Below are 24493 nucleotides of genomic sequence, written 5' to 3'. Positions count from 1 at the left end.
TTTGCCCCAGAGAGTATGGATACTGACATTGAACTGGTTTGCCAAAGTCATGCTCTTGATCCAGTTGCTCAGCCCTGGCGCACAAAGGTAAATAATACTTTGATATTAAAGTTTGTAATTTTATGTTAGCTTAATGGAATCAGTGTAAACATAAAATATAGAAATACACAGTAAAAAAAACTCAAGTATGGGTTGATTTAGCCATATTAAATTATGCGTTGGGTCAGAACTAAAATAGCATTTTTGCTTCAGGTCTCAGTAATTAATTGAAAGTTGCACATAAACCCTGTGCACACATCATGTTTAAGTAGAACAACAGGTGGATGAAGCCTTGCACTAAGGCAAAATAACACAAGTGTCAAGGTCACCCTCACAGCTGCAGAGAACTTGTGTGGTGGTAAAAATTCCAACTGGTTAGGAATCTTTTCCATGGTATGGTCTTGTACTCAGTAGTTTTGGAATCTGTGTCAGACTGCATGTTGTAGCACATCCAAGACATCAGAAAGTGAATCATAATGGAAGCATTTGTCACGACTGCTTAAATTTTGACCTGAGTCCCACAATTTTGATACTAACTCCACATAGCTTTTTTAGTTACTAGTTTAGTTTGATGGAATTTCGACATCTCTCTCTCCAAAGAAAGACAAGGACTGACAAGGATTATGTGATCTATACTTTGTGAACTGTGAGCTTCATTTCCACTAAAGCTGTTGGATACAAAAATGGAGGAACTAAGACTTCCTCTTTCTTTTGCAAATGTGGAATTTATCAAAATAGTTGCTGCTCACAAGCTGTCATAAAATTGTTGCCCAAAAACCAAAACAAGTATGCCATGGCTTTTTCTTTCCATGTCTGGGTCATTTTGGTGTCATCATCATATTGACTATTATTTTCAAACAGCTCTCTCCTGTGCAGAGGGTTTAGAAATGAGAGTACAGAAATGTACAAGACCCACAGGTTCTCCTCATCCAAGAGCTTGAGTAGCCCTTGGAGACAGAAGCCCAGGTATTTCACTGCAGTGTCATTGATGTCCACTATGGAGCAGCTGTCTAGCAGACTCCCCCCAACCTTAGTCTTTCCCAGGATGCCCTCTGAGCAGCTTAGGATTTCGTCTGTTCACGCTCCCTCCCCCCACCTCTGATGCCTCAGCTTATGTCGGACAGGGTTACATAATTATCTCTCTCCACTCGGGGCAGGAGGAGAGCGAAGAACACCGCACTCTGCTAATTTGAGGCCGCCAAACTGGCCCAGAGAACACTTCTAATCCTTGTCCTTCCTCTGTGAGACATGTCCCTCTGCAGGGAGAGCAGCTTCACAGCTTTCCAAAGACATAGCGCTCCTGCTTGGCAGAGGAACAAATTGAACATCAGAGCAGATTTCCAGTGTCTGCTTCAGCAAATGTGCACCTATGCGCACTGCCACATGGAAGCTATTTTGGTAAATAGTTCAGTTCTGGGAAAGTGAATAACAAATTAGAGTGTAGTTCTTTCAAGTGACCCCTTCTTATACTTTCTGAATTTTTAGAAAAAATATGCCCCCTGCTTTTTCCCTATATTGAACAATTACTAGAAAAAGCTGTAACAAATGTAACAGTACTTACTAATGGTTGGGGTATCATGAAGACTGTTGGATGTTTCCTATCAATCTTTAGCATTTAGTAAACATGAAAGGTCACTTAATTACATAGTCCTAGTAGAAAATCCATGCAGTGCTTGGCTGTGTAATGCAGACATTGACTTCTCCTTAGACAAGTTATACACAAGCTTGCTTGAACATTGATGGGGACAGTTTGCCCCCTTGTTACACCTTCTGTCCAAATTAAGTCTTTGTTCTGTGATGTTGAGATGATGTAGCAGTTCAGGCCACTGTAAACCATGCTGAGACACTGTTTCATATGTTTTATAGGGCTCTGCAGTGCATTGTACTTAATTTCCAAAAATCAAATTTTGAAACATGCAGCAAGCTCGTATATTTGCATGGTATATGCAAAATATGTGAAGGGGTCTGAGCAACATGGGGGAGGAGGTAAGCTCTTGACAGATGGGAATGATAGATGGTACAGCAACCTAGACAGCGACTAATTTGGTAAATCATGCTGGGGCTGGACAAGCAAGGGACAGCTGTGAAACTGGACCCTAGGTATTGGTTTAGGGAAAGGGCACAGTGACAGCTCTCTGCTTTTCCCACCCCCACCCAACCACACCCCCTCCACTGTCCTTTGGTGCCAGAAGCTATACTGGAACATTTGGAAGAAGAGCAGTTGCTTTCTGAACAAGCTTTACTGTCACAGCAGTTTACGTAAAATGAATTGAGATCCATAAATAAAAAAATCTCTTAAATATAGAGAATATTTATAATGAACCGTCAACAGAGAAAGGATATTTCAGAATAAAACTAGTCATTAAAACTTAACCACTCTCTTAGAGAAAGTGTCGATGTTCATGTTGGTCACACTATTACTGTGTATTGAGGAATGCTAGCAGAACATCATCTTCAATCACCCACCATTGTCCCAAAGTACTTGAATAATAGACATATATAATTCTACTATAGATATAGAATGTTATGGACATTCCATTACCAGCTAAAAAATCCAGTAAAACCCCATACTCGAAATAAGATCACTCTACAGTCATCTTTATCATATTAGTTTACCTTTCAGTGTTAATCCATCTTTTTTCCATTACAACCTGTGCTTATTCCTACTTACTGCTGCTACCACCTCACTTGTATATGTCTCAGTAAATGTGTTCAGGTGTATAGTATATTTTGCTATACATTTTTCAAGCTACATCCTTGTTCATCCTTGTTATGTTGAGTAGTTGGTTGCGTGTGTACGAACTTCCCTGCTCAGGAAATGTGAGACAAGGAAATTAACTCTTTCACATCAACTGCAGTGACTTTGCTAAGTAGAACTAAGTGAAGGTATGATATGAGGATGTGTTTCCTTCTGTGCGGTGGCTTTTAGCTCTTAGGGATCTAGAAAAGGGCTGAAGGTATATGTTTACAGTAAGAAAGACAAGTGTAATTTCTCAAGTTGGTTTATATACAGTATGTGACTTAAAAGTGCAAGTTAAGTTTGATTTGGCAATTAACTGATTAACAATTAAGTTAATTGTTGAATCAGACTAATAACTATTAAGCAGTTATACAGTCATGAAATAATTGTACTTAAATTTCATTACTTACATGGGTGTAACATGTAATACAAATTACGCCCTGTGTTACCGGGTAGGCTCCGGTTCCCCGTGACCCCGTATGGGACAAGCGGTTCTGAAACTGTGTGTGTGTATTATTTTTCCCCCGTCCTGGGTGTGTCCCCTCCCCCTCCGGCCTTACGCCCTGTGTTGCCGGGTAGGCTCCGGTTCCCCGCGACCCCGTATGGGACAAGCGGTTTCAGAAAATGTGTGTTTGTGTGTATTATTTTTCCTAAGTACCATATAATTTCAAAACAAAAAATGATTTTCTCCCTCAGGATTGAGAACTTTCTTTCATGAATATATATAATTAATAGTCCAGTAAAGTGTTTGCAAAATGAGAATCAGCACAACCAGATACAGTGACCATTAATGGAAAACATAAAGACAATGAGGGTGGACAGTGGGGGTTTGGGGGTAAGTGAAGAACTGCTGTTTGAAGGTACTCTACAGCTTCACCTGCCAAAAATAAGACGGAATGTTCTATATTCATTCATTCATTCATCTTCCTCCGCTATCTGGGGCCGGGTCGCGGGGGCAGCAGTCCGAGCAGAGTCCTCCAGACTTCCCTCTCCCCGCACACCTCCTCCAGTTCCTTTCCTTTCACTCACCGAAACAGTTGTCTAATTTATAACCTTTTTTCATATTTTTGCATCTAGAAGTAGCTGGACGTGTTCTGAAGGAAAGCTCTTACCCGTCTGGGAACCTGGTTCTCTGTCCTTGGGGAAAGTATGTAACCTGAACTATTTGGGTAAAAATGTCCAGCTGTATAACAGAATAAACTGTATACTCTATGCAGTAAGCTCTGTAGGCATCTAATAAACAAATGAAATAATACAAGACCAAAGATATGTTCAAAATATACTGTAACATATTAATAATCCAGTTTTTAAACGTATTGCAATATATGCAAATACTCAAGGTAAAATGATCACAGGAGAAAGTGATCAGCGAAGTCAGAATCACACACACACACACACACACACACACACACATTTTCAGAACCGCTTGTCCCATACGGGGTCACGGGGAACCGGAGCCTACCCGGCAACACAGGGCGTAAGGCTGGAGAGAGGTAGGGGACACACCCAGGACAGGACGCCAGTCCGTCGCAAGGCACCCCAAGCGGGACTTGAACCCCAGACCCACCGGAGAGCAGGACTGCAGTCCAACCCACTGCGCCACCGCGCCCCTCCAAGTCAGAATCAAATTAACTCAAATTCAAGCTACTTGGTCTTAGCAACCGTCTAACCTGACTTTGTTTATTTGATATTTGATCAGCATGCACTATTTTGGACATTATTCAGGAGACATGCATTATCTCTTGTCCTAGGGATGAGAAAATAATTTTAAATTTTCTTAATATTAGATAGTAGATTTTTCTGCACTTTTTAAAATTCACTCAGTTAATTTTACCTGTGATAACTGAACTGTCATAATGTGCTGTATTATGTAACACTGACAGACACATGTGTTTGGATTTATTAAAGTAAAACTGGAAAAAAATATATTTTTGCATTGAAAAGTCTGTGCCTTATTCATATACTGCTTTAAAAAGTAACCATCTGGGACTTCATAAAACCTGCCAGACGTCTCTTATGGAAATCTAGAATGATAGAGCAGTTTGTTGTGATTTTGTCCACATGCTTCAAAGATCTAAACCACCCCATGGGTTTGTGTTTCTCCATGACAGAAGCATGACTCCCCCTTCAGGAATAATATAGGGCTGTTAAAGATGAAGGAGGATGGACAAAAAAGCCTGCAGACTGAAAGAGAGGCTCCCTCACTGGAACTTCCAGACACCCAATGTGCTTCTGTTCATTTTTAAAATGACTATGGAGTGGAGGCCATCCAACAACGAACCCCTCGCTAGATCTCGCTTTGGGTTCAGATTAAACAACTGGACGAAATCTGCCTTTATGCCCGAGTCACGCCGTTGCACTTCCCCCACCTGCCTTTGCTATGTTTGGATCAGGGGCAATGAACAAGGGGTGGTGCAACAGTTGCCCCATCTTGGACACAGTGATGTAAGTTCTTGCCTTTTAGAAACTTAGCTGGTTATCGCAGAGCAGCTCTGACCAATGAGGAATGAGGAAGCGAAGGCCATCCAGCCTATAGGTGCTGAGCACCTAGGTATATAAACTGTGGTCCGGCACCTACAAATTTGGGCTACCCTTACATTGGCTTTGGTGAACAGGATCTGATCCCAAGGACTGTTACCTTTTTCTTTCCTCCTGTGCAGGTAAACCTGTCTCCAGCTTATACACCGACTGAAAGATTGTAAGACTAATGTGACTAATTTAATTCGAAGGCAACATTTCCAAAAAAGTAAGAGGAAAGAATTTGTAGGTGAAATGACTATGTAATAATTAACAGAAAAGGAATAAAGATTCTCTTTTATTCTTTGCTGATTCAAGACAAAAATATCAGAAAGTCAATTCATGCTAAAAAGTTATACCACCAATCCACATGGATTCCTGAAATCTGGCCTTTTTATTTTTGGTGGAGAGCCCTCATTGATTTCTTGATGCAGGTTTTGGGAGGGTGAAAAGCAGGAAAATCTTTAACTGATCAGATCTCAACGTGCCCAGTTTGAGTGTGGCTTGCTCCACTTTTTTTTTTGCATGGGAACAGCTTACGCAGACACTCAAGATGGATGGTGACAGGTGGCGTTAAAGTAACCTGGTAAAGGAGAGTCAGGAAACTGAGTGGAAATAGAAATTCTGTGTTTTGTAGTTTTGTTCAAAATCATTAGCACAGGAGAGAAATACAGTATATGTTATTATATGTTACAGTGTATTTATTTTATGAAATATATTGAACATTAGCTGCTCATCAATATTCAAAAGTAATACATGCATAAACATAATTGTAATAATACCAGCAGCCATGCGTATACGTAATACCTTTGTAGTGTTTTATGGAATTGGAGGGAAATTGTTGCTGAGAGCTCATTTTTATATTTTTGGCAGTAAGAAGCAGTTTCCTTCTGCTGTTTTGTAGTTCCTTTACAAGAAAAGTTATGTAATGCTTAGTCTCTGAACTCTTATGCATGAGCTCTTTGCGTTTAACCGCCCTCTTCATCTTAAAATAGTAATGTATTGAGATACATGGCAATGCTCTGACAGACTAATGGGCATATCAATGATAGGATTTTGTAGTTTTTGTTCTTCCCTTGTATTTATTCAGAGACTATGAGAATCCTTGGGACACCCAGAGAGGTTATATAGTAAACGCATGAGTTTATGTACCACATGACAGACACTGAGGCAGTTGATACTAAAAATATGGCAGAATACCACCTGCTGTCCTGTGCATATCAGCTCACACAATCCCCTATAACAGCCATAATGGAAATCTGAGCTGGTGGTGACAGACAGCATGCAGATTCGCTGTAAAGGTAACTGAGCTTTGGCAGCTCTTTGAACGCAACAGCGAGAATCAGCTTTTTAAAGAATTATCATCCCCAAATGCTCTCATCCTTGGGAAGTCTGTGTGTTGCGCTAGGTGAAGAACATTGTTTTGTTTCCCCAGTACGTTCGTGAGCTCTCTACTTTTTTCTTTCTCTAGATCAAGTGAAAGACGCAACCATGACAAAGAACTGCCACAATGACTACAAAATGAAGTTTTCAACAGATGAAGAGTACCCTGATCTGTTGAAACACAACAACCACATGTCCAAGGCGTTGACCAGGGAAATATATGACAAGCTGAGGAGCAAGTCCACACCCAGTGGCTTCACCCTGGATGACTGTATCCAGACTGGAGTGGACAATCCTGGTTAGTCATTGCAAGTTCATTATGTGAACATGTTGCTTTCTTTGAGAGACTTGCATTACCATCGCTACCATACTTATTTCACCGTGGCAACCAAATCCAGAATTGGGAGATGTATAGCCAAATGCCTAACAGCATCTAACAGCGATGTCAGAAACTAAAACAAGTGCCCTTATTATGATATTGTTATATTCTTTTAAACCCTTATTCTCAATTCATTAATTCCCAGGTCACCCCTTCATTATGACTGTTGGCTGTGTTGCTGGTGATGAGGAGTCCTATGAAGTCTTCAAGGGTTTGTTTGACCCTGTCATTTCTGACCGTCATGGTGGTTACAAGCCAACAGACAAGCACAAGACAGACCTGAACTTTGAGAACCTCAAAGTGAGTTCAGTGCAACTTATTTAGGTATAGAGGTAATAATTTTATCTAAAGCAGTTTACACACTTCGTTTATACAGCAGGATACTTTACTGGAGGTCGTTTGGCACATTGAGCAAAAGTTCAAGTTAGTAAATTAGTAGTAAGCATACTATGGCACACAATGTGACTGAGTCATCATTCCGCGCAGGGTGGTGATGACCTTGACCCCAACTACGTTCTCAGCAGCCGTGTGCGCACTGGTCGCAGCATCAAGGGGTTCACTCTGCCCCCACACAACAGCCGTGGCGAGCGCAGGGGTATTGAGAGGCTATCCATTGAGGGTAAATGATAAATGATTGTTCCATTACCTGACATACCTCTAATCTCGACTTCATCAAATTGCATCTGTTCTCACTACGTTATCTGGGTATCAACCCAGTAGCCAGCCATTACAATATGCACAAGGCTCTGATTTGATGTGAGTGTTTCAGAAATCAGTGGTAGTAATAGTCTTACATCTTGTGTTTCATATAGCCCTGAACAGCCTGGAAGGTGAATTCAAGGGCAAGTACTACCCCTTGAAGGACATGACCGAGAAGGAGCAGGAACAGCTGATTGCTGATCATTTCCTGTTTGACAAGCCTATTTCCCCACTGCTGCTGGCTGCTGGCATGGCCCGTGACTGGCCTGATGCAAGAGGCATCTGGTGAGTGGGACTCTTCAGTCTAGGTAGCTTATTTTAATTAGGAGTCTTGCACAACTGACTTGAGCCTTCCTTCGACCAGGCACAATGACAACAAGACCTTCTTGGTGTGGGTGAACGAGGAGGACCATCTGCGTGTCATTTCTATGCAGAAGGGTGGCAACATGAAGGAGGTCTTCAGGCGCTTCTGCGTCGGTCTGAAGAAGGTGCGGCCCAAACTCTCTCAAGCCTTACTCTCTGCACCGTAATATGTAGATGTCTTTTGGGTCAACATCCACTTTATTGGTACTTTAATTGGAGATCAGCCTATAGCATGCATTTTGGCCATCAAATGCAGCAGTGGAGTAACACTTCCAGACCACTGTAGGTTACGATAAAACTGAAAATTAGAGGCTAAGGAGAAATAGAGGGACCCTCTAAGTTAATGTAAGTACTGTGTTAATAACCTGAAACACCCATTGAATGCAAGTTACATCACTAATGATGTGTCCAGGTGCATTTGAAAATGATCTTGAGATGAAAGGATTGCTTGATAGAGTGTATATATTTTGCTGTCCAAAAACACTTCCCGAGTATACTTTAGCAGATATAACCATGAGTTTTCAAATACCAGTACAGGTTTGCTGCTGGTGATGCCAAAATATTTCCAAACATGTATGGTGGGAGGACATTTCTTGTGTTCCCCTTGAAAAAACATCATTCTAGTTCCACAGATCCTGAAATAATGTTATTTAGTTGCAACTTGCAAGTGGTATATTTTCTGGCTGTATACACTTCTGTACTTTCACAGGGAACCACTGCAACTGACCTTCTCTTTCTTCCACCTCATTCTTGGAACAGATTGAGGAAATCTTCAAGAAGCACAACCATGGCTTCATGTGGAATGAGCACATTGGCTATGTGCTGACCTGCCCCTCCAACCTGGGCACCGGGCTGCGTGGCGGAGTACACGTCAAGTTGCCCAAGCTGAGTACACACCCCAAGTTTGAGGAGATCCTGACCAGGCTGCGCCTGCAGAAGCGTGGCACAGGTACACAATTGCACAAGCTTAGTGCATCCTCACACATCCAAACACCTTTGAGGTCTACATATTAGCATTTCCCATGACTGGAAGGAAGATTTTCAGAAAGACAAACCAAAATCTTAAGGTAATAAAAGAGAGCTCATGATTTTACAGTAAAATGTTTAAGTATTTGGGTATTTACGTAATTTACTGAAAACACACGACTGCCAAAATGTTCAGTGAGGAAAAGCATGACTACAAACATATATATAGGTAAAGTGGTTACTGGGCAGCAAGAATGATATAGGATAATTAAGGACGGTAACAAAGGGCAGCAATAAAGAAAGAAAAATAAAACTTCAAAATACTGCTGCCATTGATTCAATAAGGCTATAGATACAGAAAGTGTAACTTCACCAAAGCAGTTTACAATTACTTTCACAGGACAAATCAGGTGTTTTGATATGTTTCACCCCTCATATTTTGATATGTTTAACATTAATAGGTGGTGTGGACACTGCTTCCGTGGGTGGTGTCTTTGACATCTCCAATGCTGACCGCCTGGGCTCCTCTGAGGTCGAACAGGTCCAGCTTGTGGTTGATGGTGTGAAGTTGATGATTGAGATGGAGAAGAAGCTGGAGAAGGGAGGCAGCATTGATGACATGATCCCTGCCCAGAAGTAAAGTGGGAGTTCTGCTTTTTTTTTTTTTATAGTGTTGACAATCATGTTGTGTTGTCTTGACTTTTCCAGACACCCTTGACTCTGCCCAGTTCTTTCTTCCATTGGCCTTTCTCTCCATCCTTTCATTTGTCTTCTTTCTCTTCCATTACTCTGATCTGTTCCCTGTAACTGTAACATCCTGGGATCAAACCTTCACATTGTCAAATTCCCCTGGCATTGTGTATTCACCTAAATTATTTTTCATTGTAAAAAAGTGTTTCATTCAATAAATTCAGCCCCAATGAAACAATCAAAATCCAAAGGTGTCCTGTCATCCCCTTGATTTCACTAGTTTGTCTTATAATTGTTATACCTCATTATTTATCACAATGTTCACCACCAAACTATGGTTCAACAGCATTTGAAGTTAGCAACGATAACATATGTAAAGATCATAAACTGAAAATGTAATTAAATTTACAAAACCAAAAAGAAGCTCTAATACGAGTTTTTATTTCTCAACATTTTTTTCTGTAGTTCCCATCTGTTCTTTACATCTAAAGGTACTGCAGAGTACCAGAAAAAATAATTTAAAAATTAAAAAGAAAAAAATAATTGTTCAATAATTTCTCATTTAGGTTTTCAACACAATTATACAAATACAAGCACTCTGCTGGGTTTAACAAGGAGAGGAGGGACCATGTTTCTGTGGTGTGAATGTCTGAATGTGTTGTGCCGTGCTGGGTAGGGTGCAGCCCATCGTGGTCCAGTTTGGATTCTACTAGAGGATTAGAAAAAGTGCCCAATTTAGCACCAAGAAAAAGTACTGCTTAAGAAACAATGGCTTTGAGAGCAAACAAGCTCTACCTACGGTTAAAATGCGTCATACACAAGTACGGTAAAAACAGCTAAGACTTCTTGTATGTGAACTTCAACACAGGTCTAAGTGGATATCAGTATCTTTTGCAAGGGAGAACTTTCTGACCCATTCGATACCGAGTGCTTTTGTACAGCAATGAATTCTAAAATTGACAGTAGCCACCTGACCAATTATAACTATATATGTTTGCTGGCTGTCTGTTTTACGTGACAAGAGTCAGGCAGACAACTTCTCGCAGAGAATGCCAGGAAAGACATCCCTGTGACAGCAATGAACACCAACTAGAGCCAAGAACTTGACAGCGCAGAAATGTGCTTCTGCTGCAAAGAGTTATATCTTGTCCGCTTCACCCTACTGTATAGAATACATAGATGATTATGCATGTGGCACTTGAAAAACAGAAGACCAAAATCTGACAACAATTTTTGTGTTTTTATTATTTCTCATCACCTTCTGAATAACCGAATGCCTTCTAGATATTCCCCAGAACTGGAAAATATTTAAGGACGATAGTACTCAGATATTTTATTTCCACCCCAATGCCCTCCGAAAAGGAGGCCCAAGATATTTCACGGACACCTTCTATTTATATTGGACTGAAGAGTCACCCCTGGAATATTAAGATTGCTAATGGCTTTTGATAACTTTTAATACCTGCATCATATTGACTAAAACAACAAGGACTGAAATGATGTGACTTGGTACACATCAATAACAGCGAAGAAGCAACTGTCCAAGGATGTGAAGGAAGAAATTTTATTTTTGATCACTTTTCCTGGAGACATGCAGAACTGCAAGTCAAAAGTACTTACTAGGCACCCCCTTTATCATTAACTGTTTAAAACCTATTACTATTGTCTATGCTCTAAACAGCCCTAAGCTCTAACAATTTATAGGAAACCAGTTGATGAAGAGAGGCCCTCAAGTTTTATAGAAAAAGTTTTCTACCTAAGGGAGTGACCAAAAATTACAGCTTTCACATTTCAGACGTCGTCAACTCTTTCAGAGGCTTGCATCTGACATGCCCGTTTGCAGCCGAGGTAAGAGATACTTAGTGTCTTGCATCAACCACAAGTCAAATTTATACATACTCCAGTGTGCAATACTTTCCTTAATAGAATTCATCATAATGTACGTATAAAGTGTCAAGTAATGGAATTCAATAGCACTGAATTTGGATTTTTAACGTGTTGCGTTTGCATGTATGTTGTGTGGAGTATTCTTGTCTTTGTGTTATGTTTGTGCCGGAAGGTGGAGGGGGTACAGGTAGAAAATAAAAACACAAATGGTCATCAGATCTCAAGTAATCATTTTTGCCCCTTTTCCCTTGTCCATTAGGCATCCAGATCATGTTCCTCCTAAAAAGGGAGCTGCAGGATAGTGGTGCAGCGGGAAGGACCGGCACCGACACGTGAGCGAAACCGTACCGCATCGACAATTAGCGCATCAATCTCTGCAGGCCAGTACCTGGGACACCCTCCTGACTCAGGGTCAGAGTCTTTGCGCAGCACCTCGGCCAAATGGCAACGTCAACAGAGAATCCCGCACCCTGGCATGCAAGAGAAAGGAAGGCTGTTGGAGGAGCTAAGGATTGCCAGAGCCAGGTTTGTTAGAAATCATTCCCCTACACTATCGCCAACTTGAGGCACGGTCAAGGTCTGAACTGGTGATCACCGGACTGAAGTGGGAGGGTTGCTTCCTAGCTGAGCTACAAGGAGTGAGCGATCGAGTGAAAATCGGAGCATGCTACCACAACATTTATCATTTGGCAGACAACGCTTAGCACCAGTCCAGGACCTAGTTAGCTACCCCAAAATGTATACGACGCGAGTATTGTGAAACAAGCTGGTACCTCTGAAGCCGTCTTTCACATTTATCTACGAAGCAGATGCCAGACTTACTTTTAGCTACATTTAACTAACACCTTTTGGAGTTCCTGGGCAGAGACCAGGGCCAGTTCAAAGATGCAGGCCAAACCAAATCCTATTCCAATGAATAACAGAGGAACGGGGGAAAGTCAAATACCTTGGCATCAATTAAGTCCCGACCACTTTTCTGAGTAAGGACCAGCGAAAATGGCCTATATTCTCCTTGCTGAAATTTAACAATGGGAAACAAACTGCAACCAAAGAAAAAAGTGGTACCTGATGATTAAGCCTCTATAATTATGTAAACTGTAAACAAAAGGCAAGACGTTTGGTTCAGAGGATTGGTGTGGCAGGGGAAGGGCGACAATTCTCAAAGGGGGAGTTTACTTTCAGACCAAAGTGCTCCTATATTAATAAAAGTAGTATGGTTTTAGTTAGTATGTACTGCTAATATGTAGGAAAAAAAAAAACAAAGTGCAGCGGCTCAGAAAAGCAGCCATCACATCATCTGGTTTGTACACTGTGACGTCAGACAGCTTTGCTCCTGCCGTACGTGGCAAAATAACACAGCAAATGAGACCTAAAAAGTGACAGAGAATGGGGAAATATTTTAAAAAAAAAGAAAAAAGGCAACTGTCTTGCTGCTGCCATCAATCTGTGCGTTTCTGTGCGGCTCCACCAGGTGGTCGGAGTTCAGAACAGCAATGCTCGGATCAACACTACCCTTTCAAAAGCATTCGCTACAAATCGCACAGATCTCGAAAACTAAAAATGTCCCATGGCAACAAAACAATTGAGAAACATTTTAAATAGCAGCTGTTATTAAGGAATGGTAACAAACGTAATCATTAAGACGACAGATTCTCAGCGGGAATGAAAATGGGAGAAGAGGAGTCGTTTTGTCCGGGGACAGTGACGTCTTTCAGCAGGGTGGGGGCTGGCGGGAAGCAAGCTGTCTATATGTCCATGTGGTGTTGAAGCGGGGGCGGGTGCGGGGCTGGTGCCAGCAGCGGTAGTCGAGGCAGAGGCGTCTGCCTCAACATCCATGCTTGTCCCAGTATGTCCATCTGTCCTTGGCCCCCATCCCCGACCCCCTGTCATCCTCAGAGCTCCAGTTCTTTGGAGACTTTCGTGGCAATGTCCCGGAAGGCGAGCGGTGCCCCCCAGAGGCGCTTGAAGCGCACGCCGCTGGTCTCCGACACCCCAGTGGGCAGCTGGCACACCTCAGCCTCGAAGGCCACGCGCGATCCGGCCGCCCCGTGGGTGCAGGACAGCAGGAAGGGGCCGGCCACGTGGACCTGGCAGCCGCAGCCCTGGGCCGCTTCCCGCAGCGCCAGGACCACCTCCGCCGGGTCTCGAGGGCTGCGCACCCTCACATCCCAGCCGCATCGGGGGGTCCGGGGCTCTGACGCTTTTTGATGCCCAGGTAGATGGCGACTGTTGTTGGACAGGGGTGAGAGAGGACATTTTCAAATCATTTTTTGAACACCTTTATGGCTCTCAGAGGAATGTGTGTGTTTTCTTTGGAAGGAACGTGATGATCCCTTAAACTGACCGCCGAATAAAACGAGCATTCCAGATTTAAGCAATAGAAGAGATTGCTGCTAGCTTGTTTCCACTATAACATTTTTATTCAAATACCCCCACAAATGTTAGAGGAAAATCCATCTTCTTCAAATAACTATATGTACCCATTTAATGAGGCGCCTTCAAATAAATAGCATAAATACCACATTTAACCAATATTGTTCTTAGTCACAACAACATAAAGTGGTTTTAGAACCGTGCAAAACAATCGGAATGCTCTCCAAGGAAACGGTCACAGAGAAGAGAGAAACTGTACGCACCCCAACCCGTTCACAAGATCTAGCGTTCATAAATTCACTCTCACAAGCAAGCAAAGTTTTCTACTCTAAATTTGAATGAGGAGATACTTCCCACAGCTTCCACAGATGCCCTACACGCTAAAATCAGTACTCAGCAACTGTGCTTATTTATGAAGAAGCACACAGGCTCTTCTTTTTGTCAGTTCTCAAGTGTACAGCATTCCTCTGTGCCTTCTTTATTTAATGTAATGGATTTTTAACATTAAACAGCATATTATACCCGTTGGTTTTGTTTTTTTTTTTTTTGGTCATCGTTTTCTCATAAACTACACTTCAGGAAACTGCTCACTGATGATTGTGTGGATTATGAAACACTTACACTGGAGAAACTCAGGAGTGAATTAAGGTTGTCCTTGTTTACAGTCAAGTGATAATCCAAGCGAATTTTTGGACTGAGGACTGCATTACAAATTTTCTCATTCAAAAAAATTGGAATTGAGGCTCCAATTTACAGAAAACTGATTCACTGTCAAGAATGCATGGGATAAGGATATACAAGATAAACTACAGCATCATTATCTTGATAAATAAAGTTCATTCCAGCTGAGTTCTTAATTACTCAGACTTGACTGCAATTTTCCACTGTATGCATTGCATCATTCAAGCCATACTTAATATGCATGCTGAGCAACCCTCACACACTTTTGATATTGTTTGGCCAGGTCAAGTCCGTGGTGGTCCGGAGCCTATCTCAGAATCACTTGGCGCAAGGCTGGGGGCCAGTCCATCGCAGGGCAGCCACACACACACACACACACACACACACACACACACACACACACACACAAAGAATGGGCAATTTAGAGGAACCTGCACAGATGCAGCAAGAACAAATTCCACTCAGACCATGCTGGATTTGCCCAGAGAGCCCAGACACTAAGGTGTCCTGCATGCTAAACCAGATTAATGTTAATGAAATAACTAAATCAATAATACGAACCAAAAACCTAATCACTGGAATAATTAAAGAGCTCAGCTGGAACAAACCAGCAAAAACCATCTTGTGGTTCACGAGAAATCGGGCTGCTGACCCGTCCTGAAACCATGAGCTCCGCAATACGCTTTCTTCCTACATAATGAATTTTTGCACAACTATGGGACTACTGGGAAAAGAGGGTAGGATGGCAACACTGTAATGCTAATAGGTCTCAAAATCCAGTTGTCAAGGCCACTGGAAAGAAGCTGCGTTTCACAGCGAGGCAAACCGCTGTGAAATGTGCCTATAAAGTCTACAAGCCACCAACACCAAGAGCAGATAAAGGGATTCACATCTTATGCTGTTTTCTTTTACCTGGTATTTTTACCCTGACAGTGTGCATGGGCTGCTATAGAGAACAGAAATCAAAAGGTGTTGAATCAGTTATTGGAAATTCTGCTGAAGAAATCACTAACAGAGGGCATCCAATCACTTTTAAGTTGCATTACTATCAACGAGGAGAGAGTGGCACATGTGGGGTCCTCTCTGCTGGACTTCTCACACAGTCTCGCCGTTGTAAACCTTTTCTCGCATGTTCAAAATCAAACAAAATTAAACAATCAGCACTGGATAGTCAACTAATACAAAAAAGTATTCACTTCTCTTGCTTATTTTTTTAAATGCATAAAAAATATTTTAACTGAATTAAAGATGTACAGAAAGATTGAATACAACGAGAAGCAGCAGTACTTTAAGTACCAACTGCAGAGGGCAACACAAATGAGCCGTACTGTATGGATTCAGTTAGGACTTTTGTGTTTTAGATGGACCCCCTGTTACCAAAAGCCAAGGCCCAAAACATAATCATATCATCATATGAAATCTCATATATATCAATTCTTTAGCCTCAGATGAGGAATCCTAAGTGTAGGCAATTATGTTGACGCTAATTGTTCCAGTACGGCGAAGTTTATTGGCAAAATATCTACACGACTGTTTTTAGCTCAGCTACTATCAGGTTGAAGAACATCTGTTAATTTTACATAGTACTCTCAGCTAAATCAGTACAATATCTAATTTATATGTAACGTCGGCTTCCAGACAATACATGTTGCAGTGACCAAACGTCTTACCTTGTGACCGGAGATCTGCAGACTCCCTCAGGTTCGTCTGTGACCCTCGAGAGGAAGACAAACACCAGTGTCAGGAATGACTCAGTCAAGAGAAAGAATTACCGTGTGCACTGACCCCCACAGAAACAAGAGCCCAACGCCATGTTGACATCAACATCACGAGCAGTTGCAAAAAAAAGAAACCCCCCCCCCCCCCAAAAAAAAAAAAAAAAACAATAGAAAACAGAAAATATTAAGCAACACTAAGGAAATACTTAGCAGAAAAATCTAATAGGATCATTTGGGTGTTTCTACCATCTAAGGAGAACCACCCCATGTGTAAATTATGGTGAACTATACACCCCATATGTAAACTATCAAACACCGATGTCTCTGTTTGACAGTTCTTGTATAAAAAAAAACCTATGGAGATACAGGCACCATCATCTTCTCATGCTACTACTGGCAACTGGGAGAAGTGGGCATGGAAGACCTTGTATATGGGCATAAGCAACCTCATGAAAGCTCTTCACTATCTTCATTATTCCCTTTATTAAATTTTTAACTAACACACCAGTCCAGCAATATTACAGGAACTCAAGCCTTTGAAAATTAAAGGAGCCAGTCATTATTTTATGCCGTGGACAGGGGACAAGGCGGGAGTCCTAAGAGGCGGTTGAAGAGGGCTTCAGCTTGGCTGGTGCCGGTATGAGCTCAGAATGTCTTGTTCAGGCGAGTCACTTGGTGGCACCAATGGGACGATTAAGTTGGAATAAGATGCCTGTTACATGAACAGTCCCAGCTAAAGCCAGGATGCCAATGACAATTCCAGCAAAAGCCTGGAAGCTCTTTTCAAGACGTATCACCCTTGGGACAGTGCTGGACAGGCATGAGGGAAGCTGGGAAGGAATTGGCTTGGCGGAGTATCTGAAAGCTAACAGACTGGGGGCTGCACAGTGTGAAAGAAAAGCCTAGAGGGGACAAAGAGCACCTTAGTTGCAGGCTCTGTAGTGGCTAACAGGGACAAGATGTAAATCACACTGGGAATTAGTTCCTTGCAAGAGCATGGGAAAACACGAGAGCAGCCAAGGACCTCGTCTCTGCCCAGAGGCAGCTTGGCACTAGACTCTATTCTTAAGGCATTGGCAATGCGGTGAAAGAGTGAAAAATAGAACATTAAAACCCGATCCTGCCAGTGCGCAATGAAAAGTGGGAAAAGTACGTGTAGATTTTCTTCTGCCTTGTGGCAGCAATGACCTGTTAAGTTTAATGCGTTGGACATATTTACGAGACATACAGTATTGGACAAGGCTGACTTTACTGTTTTTTGGATGGATTGCTCAGCGGGAAGGGTTAGGGATTCACAAATATTTGCTTTTCCCTACTGACTGACTATGCTGGTGTCCCAGCTTGATTTGAAATCTGGGAATTAGCTGTGAATTAAGCAAAGCCATTGCACCTAATTAAGTACGTGTAGCGATGGCGGCGACCTCCAGGGGGTGCTGTGAACCCTGTCAAAAAGCAGAAATCACTTCTAAGCGGTGAAAATGGGGAGCAGGAATGACAGGCAGGCAGGCAGGCATACAGGCAGGCAGGCAGACAGAGACAGACAGACAGACAGACAGACCGAGAAAAAGCAGGAAACATGGGAAGAAAACTTACTAACTGTTTTTGATCCCTGTGGAAGAGTACAGCCCGAGACAGACTTGTTTGAGCTCTGGCGCTTAGAAGGGTCAAGATTGACCCTACAGGAGAGACAGAGAGTGGAAAGAGAGGGAAAGAGTAGAAGAGATGGAGAGAGAGAGAGAGAGAGAGAGAGAGAGAGAAAGAGAGAACGCAGCTGATTGGCAAGGAAAAGCAAACAAATATAAGAATAGAAACAAAAACCAAAGCACTCAACCACAGCCAAGATCAAGAAAGGGGGATGTTGACTTGGGGGGGGGGGGGAGGGTCTGAAGCCTGAGGTTAATAGAGGGAAAGGCTGAGGAAAGTCGATGCCGATTAGGGGCACTGCACGGTAGGGTGCGCGGCGGATCGGCCTGCCCACATCGTGTTCTCTCACGCACACACGCAGCATCAGCTCTTCGCTTCCCTCCATCTAGGGCCAAAGACGAGCATCGCGCTCCCGGCGTCCACACTGACAGAGACAGCCAAACACATGTGGGACCTTTGGCCGTGGGTGCAGATGACACCCCCGCTGGACTTTGCCCACATTCAGACATGCGGTCATATATTGTGCGCTTTCCTCTCTGATCCCCGAAAAGGCTACATTTACCGGAAAGCTGCGATTCCGTGTCGGCCTTAAGGTAATGTCACATGTCAGAATATCACAAAAAGAATCGATTCGCATCTGCCTATTATCAACGGAGAGTTCGTCGCTTCAGACATGCGCACGTTACATTCAAATCCTCATTAAATCCAACCCAATTACAGCACTATTATTGTTGGCATTTTTGCAGTTTGGCAAAGCAATGACCAAAGGCTGGATCAATCTGAGAAGTTTACCACAAGATCCACACTAGTCTTAATAATGTGTTTACTACTGTTTAGTAAACTCTTACATGTAATCCACTGTAATCCAGACTACTGCGATTACAATCTGTAATAAAATCTGATGTGGGAACCGGAATTTTGTGCCGGAATCGTAACGGAGTCACGCGAGCCCAGACGGCCCTGCGGCCAACTGTAGCGACACCGCACGCGGAGTGTGCGCCGCGAGCCCTCGTCCCTCTCCTTACCTGCGCGTCAGCTTGGAGGTGAGTTTACTAAAGAGGTTGGAGGTGGCACGGCTGCGCACGTGGGGCAGGGGACTTGCGTCGTGGGACAGGGTGGGCGAGGTGGGAGGGGCGGCGTGGGGGGGCGGGCGCCGGTCCCTCAGCTGGCCTCCGTGGAAGGTGCTGCGGATGGTGGAGCCGCGGGTGAGGCGGGAGCGCTCCCCCGAGGAGGACCCGGATGCGCCGGCACCCGCGATGCTGTGGGTGGAGGGTGAGGCTGGGGGCAGACGATGGGACAGCGAACTGGCACACGGCGGGGTGAGACAGCGAGGGAGGAAAGAACAGAAGTAAGTTCAACTCAAAGATACGTGCACTCGTGCCATTTTTACTGGTGACAACTTATTACGGGTGACTAGTAGTGAGGAATTCTGAAATGAAAGGAGAGAATCGAACCATCCCTGCCATCTGTAAACCGGTCCTGCCGAACGGAGCTAAACGCAGCCATCCGAGAATCGCCGCGTACAAAATAGCGCAACGTGCTATGAGTCACCGAATGTAAAAAGCATAGAGAAGGACCAGGTGAAAAGAAACGGGAGAGACGTGCTCACAGGAACAAGCTCCCCGGCCTTCCGCCATTAAAGGACTTGCTAACAAATCTCACAAGTGAAATCAGTGCGTCATTTAACGTTCGCATCTTTTGCGCCACTGACGCCAAGTATTTTAGACGGCGCGTCCACCGGAATTTTTAAATCAATAATGACACCCAGAGCACATTTAAAGAGTACCGGAGAAGCATAGCCTCAGAAAAACTCTGAGCTTCGACGGAAAGGTGAGCGCGAGCCGAGCATAGGAAATTTAACGTTAATTTTGTTAAATAAAATTCACGATCTTACAGTCGTGAGAAAACAAGTTTTTGCCACGTTAACTTAAAATTAACTGCCGAAAAAACGTGAACGTGCTATAAAAAAAGAACCGCTTACACCAGGCGCTGAGCGATTTTGTCAAAACTGGTCTGTGGTTATAGGACCAGGTTCAAGAACAGCATTTGTCTTCACTTCTCCACCAGTTCAACAGTTTCCTATTTCTGAGATGCATCTCAGGCCCACCTACATGCTTCCAAGTTAAAATGTCTCCTAACTAGGACGACCACCTTCTTTTCACGCTAAAAGCCGCATAGAGCTAGCAAGACGGCGCCACATTTGTCAGCGCTAGCAGCTACGGTGTGCGATCACACAACAAGTGCCAGCTAAGCTCCTGATTGAAACCATCTTTCCGTCTAGGACGACACCAGGGCGGCTGTGATCGACCGCAGCAGAACTTCCCGTCACGGCTGCCGCACGAGCGAACCGAGAGTCACACTGACCCCTGTGCTGCAGGGACTTCGTGCTCAGGAAATGCAGTCTTATTGGCTGAGCTGCTCAGCAGGCCCAGAAAAAAAAATTGATTTTTAAATGATTTATGCACGTGAGCGCGTGTGCGCGTGCGTGCTCTGGACATCCATCAATCTGCTTGACGTAGCATTGTATCGACAAGGCTCAGGCGGCCTTGCCGGGTGAAAATTGTGAGCGGCCGGCGGAAGCCGCATCTTGAGCTGCAGGGTCCACGTGCTCTTGCCCTGGATCTACGGTCACGTGACCTGGCTCTCCGCCCGACTCCTAACGCTACGGCAAGGGCAGGGGTTGGAGAAGCGCTGACCACGTGGACCAGCATGCGAATCGGGCTGCAATGTGCTATGCCCATGCAGGGTTACACAAAGTCAGTGGTCGGAAAGAGCCGCCCACTGCCGTCCGCAGCCTTATTTTACGGCGATGCTAGTTGCTCCTCGCGATATCTGAAGAAGAGCGGAACTTTCAGACCGTGTAGTTTACCAGGTGCAGAAACAGCAGGCCAGCGGGCGAAAGGTACCGGACGCACTCGGGCACACTGACACGGCCGAGAAAGCCGCAACAACATACTCCTACTGTCAGCATCCGCAGGCTGTCCGCACAAAAACTGCCGCAGGCGTGCAAACGGCGGGATGTTTCATACCTGTTCTCCTTGCCGTTCTGCAGTAGTGAATGTCTGTCGGTGCTGGAGCGGTCCGTGCACACGTACGTGTTGCGGCGGGTCATTGCGCTAGCAGGGATGTTGTTCTGTAGCATTGTGGCAGGGAATGAAAACGTATTCAGTAACTGGGTCTAAGAGTGTCGCATCGGGCATCTCCAGGAACTTTCTTGACATTAGGCATGGCTGCAGCCACTTGTAAACATAGAGTGAGTGTAGTGTACAGGCTTCCCTTGTATAATAAAGGCTCTTTTCGCAACAATTCGAATCATCGAGCCCCGCGCAGCCTCCCAGCCCCCTCCTGAATGCACGCCGTGGCTCCTCTTACTCATCTGAGTTGTCTCATGGCGGTGTGCCTTCTTGCTAGCAACTCAGAAATCTTGAGATTCTTTAAAATCAATAATAATAATGAGCCTTAAGGCAAAACAGGTGTGAAAGAATCTATAAGTTTAAAACCGGAGGTGATGCACAGGATTCTCTTGAAAGGCAACATCATTACAAAACTGTGCAGATTTACTACTCCCTTATTGCAAATGACAGTACACAAACTTCAGCATAAAATATAAATAGAACATGCAAGTATATTTTACAAATAATTTTGCTATTTTTTATTTCCCCTCACTGAAAATCCAGGACAATTATGTAACATTAAGTACGGATCATAATGTATGTTTTGAGTCTATCTGCAAATAGTTAATGTATACTTATAGTTATTCCTTGCATGGGTGTTAAGTAATGCTCATGCTTGAGCTGTGATGCCTATGCAGAGACAAAATTTATTGGTAGGTCATGCAGGTTTGACCAAAGACATGACTTTTGTATGAAAACGCACTTATGAACATGGCCCCTAAAGTGAACACTGTTCACAAATTGGCACAAACTTATAAAAGTGCACCGCCTTTGACCTTGTATGACATTAATTGAGAAATGCGTTACAACTCTAAAGCAACTTACAATAAATATTATGCATTGATTATCGATAATTGCTTGCACAGCGCAAGGCTGCAGTGGTCTGGAACCTATCTGAGAAACATAGGGCAAGGCACACCACAGAAGAGGCGCCAGCCCATCACAGCGCAATCTCAGACATATGCAAATATTACGAGCAAATGAGAGTGACCAAGTCACTAGAAACACATATCTTTGGGCTTTGGGAAGAAACTAAAGTGCCCTGAGAAAACAGGGGCAGCTGGTAGTGTAGTGGTTAGAAGTGCTGCCCTTGGACCCCCAGGTTGCAGATTCAAGCCTCACCTCTTGAGTAAGGTACTTGCCCTAAATTGCGCCATTAAAATTACCCAGCTGTATAAATGGGTAAATAATTGTAAAGTTAACATTATAAGTTGCTTTGGAGAAAAACATTGGCTAAATGAATAAATGTAATGTGAATGAAAAGCCAGTCAGATCCATGCTGAATACATCACATTCAAACCCCCAAAAAACAACAATAGAAAGATAAATTATAGGTTGGAAAGAGGTAAAGAAAAAAGTAATATGCCAATGTGTGATGTATAAGTGATATTGAACATGAGGGTCTTAAGCTTAGATTTAAAGGTGTCCAGAATAGTTCTGATATTCTGGACTTGGTTTTGATTGTGATTTTCTATATGTCCACAAGACAAGGCAATATTTTTGGGTGACCTTTCTGTAACTCGGGAATGAATTACTTATTTTTCCTATTTAACGGAAATTAAGAGCTCAGTTTGGAAGAATTAATTCTCTGAGCCAATTTTCAGGAACATATTATACAAGTTATGTGAGGGAAGCCTGTATTCATATTCTGTTATACATGGAATACAAAACAATAAGTGTCTGTTGTAGATCCAGTAACGAAAAAACTGCATCTACCCTTCAACATTCTCCTGTTATCGCCCTCCCTTTTCTGCCCCAGGTCTCAAGTTTCTTTTCCTGTGCAGCTCACGCCCCTGCAACCCTTCTCCGTCACCCTACAAGATCACTGCCGCTGCCCTCCTCACCGTGGTGGCGTTGATCTCTTTGCGACGGTCCGGGATCTCCGACTTGTTGGGATTGTTTGCGCTGCTCACCATGGGGCTGGATGGAGGGATGCTGCGGCTACCCACCATGCTGCAGCTAGCCTTACGAGAAGGTAGCCTCTCCTCCTTGAGCTCACCCTCTCCTGTGCTGGTGGGGCTGCGCTTGGGGTGTGCCACCGGGAGAGAAGGCCCGCCTGGGGATAGCGAGGGCCACATGAGCACAGTTCTTGGTACTCAAGTCTTATAGGTTTACTATTTCACAACTGCAAATCCATTATCTAGTTGTAATTTAAAAAAAAAAAAAAAAAAAAAAAAAAAAATGTATACAGTTAAAAAGCAATTCCTTCCATGAGACCACTTTCTAACCACTCCCTCTATATCACAGCGAATAAACTGTCCTTAATCAATGTTGACCAAATCGGCAGGTGCACTTCCACCACTTAGCAACGATCAGAGATCAGCAGCATTCGGCCGAGCGACATCAGGCTTAATGCTTGTGCGCGTCGAGCGAAAACGGCTTCTGATAGCACTTACAGAAGTCGCTGTGCCGCCGCTGCCTGTGGTAGGTGGAGGCGCTGCGTTGTGTCTTGCTGTGCGAAGAAGCGGAGGTAGATGAGGAACTGGTCGAGGAGGAGTGCTTGCTGGTGCCATTGGTGATGGTGCTGGGTCTGACCCGTGCCAGCGAGAGACTGCTGCCTGACCGGGACTCACTGCTCTCCGCCTATCACAGAAACGGAGTGGGAAACACTGAGGGCACAAGGGCAGGTAGCGCAACGGAATAAATGACTAGGAGATATGCTTCCAGAAAGAACCCTGCCAATATGCTGTGCCAAACATATGAAACAGGCCAAATTCTGCAAGTCTGAAAACAAAGTATAAATGTGAATCAACATAATGTAATTTTAACAAAAATACGCACTGTAAAGGACCTGTGCCAAAATAACACACACAAAAAAAAAAAAAAAGCTACTGATTGCACCATCCTGATTTTACTGCACTGGTGTTGACTTGCCTCATTCTTGCGGCCCAGCAGCAGGTAAGTGGCAGTAACATCGTTGTACTTCTGATTCACCAAGGCGTCCCTGATCTCCTCACGGGAGTAGCCCATTCCCACCATCACCTCTGAACGATCGCAGGGAACAAAGGGAGAGGGAAAAAACTGGCACCAAGTCCTCAGATAACGCTTACATGCAATAAGGCTTGATTGATGATGATGCAAAGTAAAACATTTCAGTTGCAGGGCACAAAGAAATATTTATTTAGCTGAAAAGGCCAAAGTTATCTGGGTAGTATTGGTTACTACAAGGTAGTATCGGCTACAAAGCTGGAGAAAAATGCACAGATTACGGAAAAGATACATTAGCCAGAGTTGTCTAGAG

The 24493-nt window shown here is 43.6% G+C and overlaps 2 protein-coding genes across 4 annotated transcripts in view; one reads left to right on the top strand and one right to left on the bottom strand.

Moving 5' to 3' along the window:
- The first annotated feature begins 5342 nt into the window (after nucleotides 1–5342).
- Nucleotides 5343–10020, top strand: ckmb (creatine kinase, muscle b). Its single transcript, XM_018742802.2, has 8 exons — nucleotides 5343–5439; nucleotides 6768–6977; nucleotides 7204–7358; nucleotides 7545–7677; nucleotides 7871–8042; nucleotides 8122–8245; nucleotides 8880–9069; nucleotides 9548–10020. Exons 2-8 carry the CDS (start codon nucleotides 6788–6790, stop codon nucleotides 9724–9726), a joined length of 1143 nt encoding a protein of 380 aa, XP_018598318.1. The 5' UTR covers nucleotides 5343–5439; nucleotides 6768–6787; the 3' UTR covers nucleotides 9727–10020.
- mark4b (MAP/microtubule affinity-regulating kinase 4b) overlaps nucleotides 9741–24493 on the bottom strand; it is a 46857-nt gene continuing 32104 nt past the window's right edge. The window contains exons 11-19 of one of the 3 annotated variants that reach the window (XM_029255608.1): nucleotides 24127–24236; nucleotides 23649–23835; nucleotides 23097–23308; nucleotides 21109–21212; nucleotides 19105–19383; nucleotides 18029–18111; nucleotides 16376–16432; nucleotides 15630–15663; nucleotides 9741–13889 (exon numbers count right to left, since the gene is read on the bottom strand). In XM_029255608.1, coding sequence (XP_029111441.1) covers nucleotides 13556–13889; nucleotides 15630–15663; nucleotides 16376–16432; nucleotides 18029–18111; nucleotides 19105–19383; nucleotides 21109–21212; nucleotides 23097–23308; nucleotides 23649–23835; nucleotides 24127–24236 — 1400 coding nt within the window. In that variant the 3' untranslated portion in view covers nucleotides 9741–13555. The remainder of the gene's footprint in view (nucleotides 13890–15629; nucleotides 15664–16375; nucleotides 16433–18028; nucleotides 18112–19104; nucleotides 19384–21108; nucleotides 21213–23096; nucleotides 23309–23648; nucleotides 23836–24126; nucleotides 24237–24493) is intronic. The other 2 variants (XM_029255607.1, XM_029255606.1) reach the window with 2 other exon arrangements.

The sequence above is a fragment of the Scleropages formosus genome, chromosome 10, assembly GCF_900964775.1.
Source record: "Scleropages formosus chromosome 10, fSclFor1.1, whole genome shotgun sequence".
Lineage (NCBI taxonomy): Eukaryota > Metazoa > Chordata > Actinopteri > Osteoglossiformes > Osteoglossidae > Scleropages > Scleropages formosus.
Note: the sequence above shows the minus strand (reverse complement) of the source record. Positions and strands in the feature narration are given on the sequence as shown.